Below are 8,208 nucleotides of genomic sequence, written 5' to 3'. Positions count from 1 at the left end.
GTGTAGCCCATAGAGGGGAGCCACTGCCCTCAAGCCCCCCTCCCCCTCAAGCCGTGCTCCTGGGAGGCAGTGGCATGGGGTGGTGGGTAGCAACGCCCTGTCCCTGCCTCGCCACATGTAACCCCCGACTATCCCCATTTTAGAGGACAATATAAAATACAGGTAATTTAATGAATATATAGGTTTTGGAGGGTTTTCCTCTTTTTTTTTTTTTGGGTGGTAGAAGTCACCTTATAGTTGAAGCCCCACACTCTCCAGAGCTTACTGCACACATTCTAAGTTTCAAACAACTAGTCAAATCATTCCTGATACTGTACCATCCTTTGGTGTTTCTGCTGGCTTTGCCACAGCTATCATCTTTGCAGATGGAGTCTGGTCATGACACACCTGATGCAAGAAGTTTATGGATTTCCCTATCAGAAGAACCTGAACACAAAAGGACATTAAGTTATTTTTTGAAAATACTTTGAGATTTCAATCATGTAAAGAATTGCAAATAGACTGTTAGCAATAAGCTTCCTGTTGTCTTCTCACTCCTTACCCCTACAAAATAGCACCCCAACAACTTTTAAATATAAACCCCATTTTTTACAAGTCCTCTTTCTACAATGAAACTGAAGACAACAACTTAAGATAGTTTCTTCTTCCAATCAGCATTCAGAGCAAGTACAGGTAAAACTTTACCCTGTTCTGGATTAACGTCAGGTTTACAATACAGGCAGTCCTCTACTTAGGTTTCAAGTACAGTATTTTGCACTTACAACACTTCTAAACTGACACCCCGTTTCAACTTTATAACGTCAGTTTCAAACTTCACAACGTTTAATCCGATGCAACGCCATGCCAGTGAACAAATTCACTGCATCGCTCATCTGCCTGGAGAACATCTGTCCAAACTTCCTTGGACACTTTAAGAAAGCAGACAAGACTCCAGAAAAATCTGCAGCCAAGACTCCTGAAAAGACTCTAGCCAGGAGCCCTTCAAAAAGTCCAAAGTCACCTCAGAGAAGTCCTTCCAAATCACTATGATTGCCATTTACAATATAAATACATTTATGTAGCTATATTACCCATCTATAATTGATAGAGTACAAAAATCTGGGGTATTTTTGGTGAAAATAGGATATCAGGCCTTGGTTCAGGAACCAATCCCCCATTTATAACATTGTAACTCGGAACCAATTTTCTCATAAGAAACAATGTTTCAACTTAAGACACTGTTTTCAGGAACCAATTGTGTCATAAGTCTGAGGACTGCCTATATATTCTACTAAACATGTGCCTTGCATGCTCTATGACTACATAGCATAAAACAGAAAAAAAAAGTCTGTGAAACACAAGAAAACCCTTTGACAATACCTTTTTTGACTGCTCCATTGTAATAAATGATGGTATCATTGATTTCCTTAAAGTGTACTTGTCATGCCACAACCGGTCAGTTTTAACAGTAGGATCTGAAGCTACAAAGAACTGCAGATAAGCAGAAGTGTTAGATATAAAAGATCAAGTCCAAAATTGTGTACATTCCATCCTCACACTTGTATATGCAATGGGCACATCTACATTAGATGCTATGGTGGTGGTCACAAACTATGATGCCAATGCTACTACACAGTAGCATGGTAAAAAGCCTACACGGTGTTGGGACTGCACAGGAATGCCCATTACTGTGCAGTCCAGTGAATGTGTAGACACAACCAAAATGCTACTTTGTTCTAATAAACATATGCATCTGAATCCATATTAAAATACTACTGTACTTTTATACATGCTTAAGCTTTTAATTTAATCCCATCTCCGCCCCACAAAAAGATAAGTGAGGATTACTGAGCAAAGAAGTTACCACAAGAAAAATAAAGGATATTGTCAGCCTTTAACAAAGTGCCAGATATTCACCTAGGTCGGACTTAAATTGTGGAAGGGGAGTGGCAACACAAACTCTACCTGCCACAAGTTACCTGGGCTAGAGAGACATAAGTTACACATACCAGTTTAAAGTGATCAGAAACTAGTTTAAACCTGTAACAGAACAGAAGTTCAGTGTACTTAAGCCACTTAAACTGGTTTCGGCCATTGCGTAAGAAATCTGGTTGAATACAGTATCAGACCTAACTGATTTAGGTCAAACCAGTTTACGGAACTTCTGTCCCTTCTGCTCCCTAGCTGGAGCACTATCAGTGCTCTGGCTGGCTGAGAGTGGGGGTGGGAAACCTGGCTCTAAACCCCAGTCAGTGTCTGCCTCACAGCCCTTCACTTTTCCTCTGCTCCATGTTCCAGCAGATGGGCAAGGCACGTGGCCAGAGCTGGCAAGGCCAGCAGTAGCAGGAAAGGGGGTTTAAACACCTTTCCCCCTGCTCAAGCAGGGGATGGGGGCCTGGCAGAGGCTCCTTGAGGTAGAGCTGGGCTACAGTCCCATGCAGCCAGGGAGGGCCTCCCCAGCTCAGCCTGTAAGCCCTTGACCGGGGGTGGCCACACTATCCCCCTTGCTTGGGGTGGGGGGTGGTGAGGGGTGAAAAACCCTGTCAGGAACTGCCCCTCACCATGAGTGGCAGACAGAAACCTGACAGGGGCTGCCCCCTCCAGACATACTGGGGCTGGGGTCCCAAGTGGGCCAGGGAGGGGGGGTTTAAAGTCCCCCTTCCCCTGGCCTCAGCATGCTGGTCCCAGGCTGGTGCCTGGTTATGCCCCTTCTGCTCGAGAAGGGAAGAGGTAAAAGCCTTGAAGAGCTTCTCTCATTCCTTCGCTTTGGCAGTGACTGGGAGACATGCTCTAGCACCCCCCCCCCCCCAAATTCTGGCCTGAGCTACTGCAGTCATGTGGCTGCATTTCTGGAATCAGAAGTGAATGTCTGTTCACTTGCTTCTTGGTTCAATCAATGCAGTTTAGACTAACCTGCAAAGATTGAAAATCGATTCAGCCTCTGCCATTTGACTGTCTGTACTTAGCCTTATAGACAGAATATGTTCAGGTAGGCTTTTCACATCCTTGCCTCACCTTCATAAAAACAAAATTATAGAAGTTGTTGAGAAACTTGAGTAAAGAAAAAAGTAAAATATTTTAGACAGGAAAACAAAATCTCACAATTTTACTCTAAAAAAATCCCTAAAAGACCTCAAATATGTCATATTGTGTTGAGGCCATGATAGTTCTGTAAAAGTGACTGTGCTATATATAAAATGGGGAATGAGAAAGAAGGTAGTCCCTCTGGGACTACTGGTAGCTAGTTTAGTAACTATAACATGTTAAAGAAACAAAACCATGATCTGTAAAGATTTGCTGAATCAAGAGATTAATAAATACTGTATATGAAATGCACTACTTTAATGCCTTATTTTTAAAGAAGACGACAGATTCATCCTAGTGAGCGACAGAACTAGATCTTGAAATCACTATAAATTATGAGAAGATTAATTAAAAAAAGAAAAGAAAACCTCAGACAATTAAGGTCAACTTTGTAAGTTATGAAAACAATGCTTTAAGGGCAAGCTAAAAAGGTAATTACAGTATCTAGAAAACATCCTGTAGAAGAGAGTGCATTTTAGATTATAATTAATCCCATGAAAAAACCACAGAACTAGAAAAGGCAAAAAGTCAAGGTTCAACATAACTGTAATATGCTTGTATTTTATTGATCTTTTTTGCTACTCAAGGTTGATTTCTTGCTATTTCAAACCCAGAAAGAAGTGCAGGAAAAAAAATTAAGGACAAGGCATGGTACAATTTAACTGCTGGACAAATGCCAAGGTCTCACTACTACATATAGTAAAAGGAATTTTCTTTGCTTGAAACAGAATTTCAAAAAGATACAATTTGTGAATATGGAGTGTGGGAGTATTCCATCTTTGGCTTGTAAAGCATGACCACCATTATTGGCAAGAAGAAAAAATCCAAATGCCTTGTGTCTGTGAAACATGAGAAGAACAGCCCCTTTGGCCATACCTTTTTGACTGCTCCATTGTAATAAATGATGGTATTGACGGTAACTCCTGGCAGACTAGCTTATGGCCTTCAAAAGGAAGTAACAGCTTCAAGTAGATCACTTTCAACAGATACTGAAAAACTACTGGATGTAATAAGCGCACAGAGAAAAGAAAATACTCCCAAATTAAGTTAACAAAAGACCCCTTGGTAGACTTTACTTTTTTGGTGCAATTAAGGTGTTAAATTTTCAAAGTGCCACGTGCATAAGAGATTAATGAAACATTAGAATATCAGACTGGCCACCAAGATGTTCCACATTTAGTGTGGAACATCTTTGTGGTTGTTTTCAAATCGCACCATAACCTGCATGTGTAGCACATCCAAAAGGACTGTGGTTCTTAAGTCGGAGGTTGCCAGTAGTTGACAATGAATAGCCTCTCTTTGATCTTGGGTTCATAATGCCCCAGGATTTTTAAACACATGATGCCAGGCTCCATGTGCCAGCAAATTTGAAAGGGCAAATGGAAAGCACAGCATTGAGGGTGTGGGGGGTCCCCATGCCATGCCCCCTGCATTGCAGGCCATGGGTTGGATTTTATCCTGATCCCAAAAGTTGCATGCATCTTATTATACATATGTAGGATGACCTAAAACAATTATTAGCCAGCTCTTAGTTTGCACTTATTTTTTGACTACAGAAAAACAGAACAATTCTTCTGTTGCAAAAACCTCAGAGAGATCACAGCAGTTCAAGATATTTTTACTGCTATGGATTCCTATTTGAACCCCCCAGGTTTATCATCTTGTGAGTCATGTTTGTGCACCTAGCAGTGCTAACATCGTGCCACAACACTCTTGAAAAGATCTTAAGGTACTCCAGGGTGCTGTGGCTCCCTAGTTGAAAAAAAGGCTAGAACAGTGATTCTCAACATCTGGTAAAAAAAGTCAGTCCTGGAGCCTATGGATTCATTTGACCCACTGAAGCCAATTAACCATATGTAGGCTCATTGCATCCACAAGGAAACTCACCAGTAGTTTCATACACTGAAAAGCCACTCACATTTCATATAAAGCTGTGCATCTGAAATACTTACCCACCCAAGAGTTTCGATTCTACAGTTTTCATTTAAGTCTCCAATTGTTTTTGTTTGTTTGTTTGTTTTTTACACAAACGGAATGGAAGTTTAAGTATCAGTAGTCAGATCACTTACTTCATGGTAAGTGTCCTCCAACTCCCCATCATAAATCCAACGGTAAAGAAAATTCAGGACAGGATGGGATACCAAGCCAAGAATGTGCTGCACTAACGATCTCATGTAGGGATCTCCAGTTTTAGTGTAGGCATGCACAGCTGATGCTAGTTCACCACCTTTTCTTCCTGGAAGGAGGAAAGACAGCAGCATGTGAATCAGATAAATATATAAAATACAAAGGAAAGTAGTGAGCATCATACTTTAGAAAAACTACACTTCAAGTCAATTACTGATTGTATGCCTTCTTCCAAGCTTGCTAAATGGCAACATTTAAATCCAGTGAGTATAAAAGATTTAAAGCTTTATAACGTTAAAATATAATAGCAGTAGGAGAAGAAAATATCAACCTTAAAAAAAAAAAAAAAAAAAAAAGCATTTACTGTATTTCAGGCAAATCCACCAATCTATGTTCTGGATGCTTTATACAATGCTTTGAGAATCTCCTAAGCCTAAGTTAACTTTAGAGTTGCTTAGTTTCACCAGAAAATCATAAAGCAGCTTGACTGTGCATTTCAGGTCCCCTTCAGATGTTACCATGTGTCACAGGGTATAGGCAAGTTTAACACGATAACATGCCAGACATTAAAGGACTTTGCCCAATAAATATATATGAAAAATGATAAGATTCACCACAAAAATGGCAGGGGACAAATTTAACACCTGGCCAGATAGCCAGCTGCTTTCTCTCTCTCACCCTCCATCACCTTGTTGAGCAGACCACTGTGGGATTGTGGGGAGTCTTCCTGGCAGCCTGCCCAGCCCTGATCCTAGTGCCACCTGGTGACAAGCAGTAACGCTTTTCCACTGGCAAGGGCCACCTGGGTAGGAATTCAGGATGCTCCCTGTTCTCTTGGGCTGAAGGGCACTCCCTCACCCTTGCCAACATGCAGGCAGCAGGGGCAGAGGCTGATGGAAGCAGCCCATCACCTCTGTTCCCAAGAGGGTCACTGGGAATACTATCATCTTACCAAGAAGTGGCAGTGTTGCCCGCAACCCAGAAGCTTTAAAGGACTGTTGGTGCACTCCCTCTGGCTGGAGAGCATGTCTGTTGTGTTTTAGCTTGGGGGCTTTGAACACATGGCAAATATTTCTGCGCTACAAAAATAACAACATCTGGAGGCAGTCTCATACCTCTCTTGCCCCAGCACCAATCCTATAGATCTCCTTTGTCTCTTGCACCTTTACATACCCCACATATTCCCTTTTTCCAATCCTTCATATTCTCCTTCAAGCAGCTTCCCCCTTCCTCTTTTAAAATCTGAATAGTTCTAATGCAAAAAGATGCTTTAAAAAGAACAGGCCACATGCACTTTGTTATTTTAAACAGTTTGGAGTTTCTTTCAGCACAGGCTGTTGCACATTTTACATTGGAGAAAGTAGTTTTTCAACATGGCTACCATATCCCATCATTTTCTACAAATGCTGCAGTCAAAATCTTTCAGTTAGAGCACTCTCCCTCAGAATGACCACAGCCTCCAATTGTTTCCAAGGACAAGGAAGCCAAGCTCCCTTCAGGAATACTGCATTCCTTCTGTTACCAGGAAAAGTAGAGGAAAACTTTATACCTGTTGAGGATAGTGGGAGATGGCAGTCATTTTGAAAGAGGGTAGTGTTTAGTAGAATTCTCTGTAGTAAAATATTCCTCAGCCTCTACAGACACTGAAACATTAAAATCCTAAAAAGAGAATGTATTTAAATGTACTCTACACAGAAAGATTTCATGAAGTTTGTTAGCTGGGAAGTTTCAAAAACAATCTACATTTTTTGACAGTAAAGAAAAAAAGGCTACCCCTTGCAATAACAACAGCCTATATAACATATTAAACATGTTTTTAATAAAAGTATTGTGGAAAGGAACTACAGTCTTTTTATAGTCATCTATGTAAAATGCTGAAGATAATATTCTGATGGAACACAATTGCTCTCAAAACTTGCCCAGACAACTACAACCTTTTTACTCATTTCCTAAATCAAGATACTACCAGAAATTCATATCAGTTTAAATCTCAAATATAATTATATTTATAAAGAGGACACCTGTGTTTGTCATGTACAATCACTCTTGAATTAAAGGACTTAAAATTGTATTTTACACAGACCTTGACAGTGATCAACAAGTGCTGCAAGGGTCTTTAGTCTTATCTTAGGATCGTATGTCCACACTAGAAGACGACGAAGTGTTAAACTGCTCTCTAGTCCCAAATTTACGCCCTGGTCATCTTCAAGTTGCAGCTAATCAAATCAAAGTAAGAAAAAGAAAAGACATAAATGAAAGAACAGAAGACTAAGTAGTTCAATTTCTCTTTAAATACAATGTAACAGTGATCAGGAGATACTACGCCAAAACATTAGAATGATGCAAAAAGGAAACTGAGATACATGTGTACATGAAAAAGGATAGAGCCATATACAAATATAATAGGCCTGATAGAAAAGCTTGGTCAGGAAAATTAGAATAATGTTAAAAGGGAAAAAAAAGAATCTGGACAGTGATTAACTAGTAAAGTTTCCATCAAGACAGCAGTAGTCCAATTTTTAACCCAAAAGGACTAAATTCTGCTCACATTTCCTCCATATAAATCATAAGGAATAGGTTAAAATAATCACCATTACTACAGTTATAGGTATGGATCTCCAAACACCAAGCTATAGGAAAAAGATATACTTGTATAAAGGAAGTCGCTAAAATGTGATCAGTATACACATGAAATATTGTAGCTCTACAGAGTATTACAAATAATTCTATTTCTGAGACCTCCACTACACATGAAGGTAAAGATGCCATTGGACCTAATGCATGACCCACACAGTGGAGGGCTACTCATATGGTTGAGGGCCTCCGTGGCCAGCCCTACGAGGAGAGGCTGAGGGACCTGAATCTCTTCGAGAGGAGACTGAGGGGGTGGATCTTGTGGCTGCCTACAACCTTATCAGGGGCCACCAGCAGGGACTCAGGGAAAGTCTGTTCACCAGGGCCCCCCTTGGAGTCACCAGGAACAATGGCCACAAGCTGAGGGAGGATAGGTTTAGGTTA

The 8,208-nt window shown here is 40.7% G+C and overlaps 1 protein-coding gene across 2 annotated transcripts in view; it reads right to left on the bottom strand.

The window, feature by feature from the left end:
• Positions 1–8,208, bottom strand: part of TUBGCP3 (tubulin gamma complex associated protein 3) — an 83,968-nt gene that overhangs the window by 34,887 nt on the left and 40,873 nt on the right. For both annotated transcript variants that reach the window (XM_019529649.1, XM_019529650.1), the window contains 4 exons: positions 7,274–7,406; positions 5,133–5,299; positions 1,360–1,470; positions 318–426 (listed from right to left, as the gene is read on the bottom strand). In XM_019529649.1, the coding sequence (XP_019385194.1) occupies positions 318–426; positions 1,360–1,470; positions 5,133–5,299; positions 7,274–7,406 (520 nt within the window). The remainder of the gene's footprint in view (positions 1–317; positions 427–1,359; positions 1,471–5,132; positions 5,300–7,273; positions 7,407–8,208) is intronic.

This window comes from Crocodylus porosus, unplaced genomic scaffold (genome assembly GCF_001723895.1).
Source record: "Crocodylus porosus isolate Cpor-Errol unplaced genomic scaffold, CroPor_comp1, whole genome shotgun sequence".
Lineage (NCBI taxonomy): Eukaryota > Metazoa > Chordata > Crocodylia > Crocodylidae > Crocodylus > Crocodylus porosus.
Note: the sequence above shows the minus strand (reverse complement) of the source record. Positions and strands in the feature narration are given on the sequence as shown.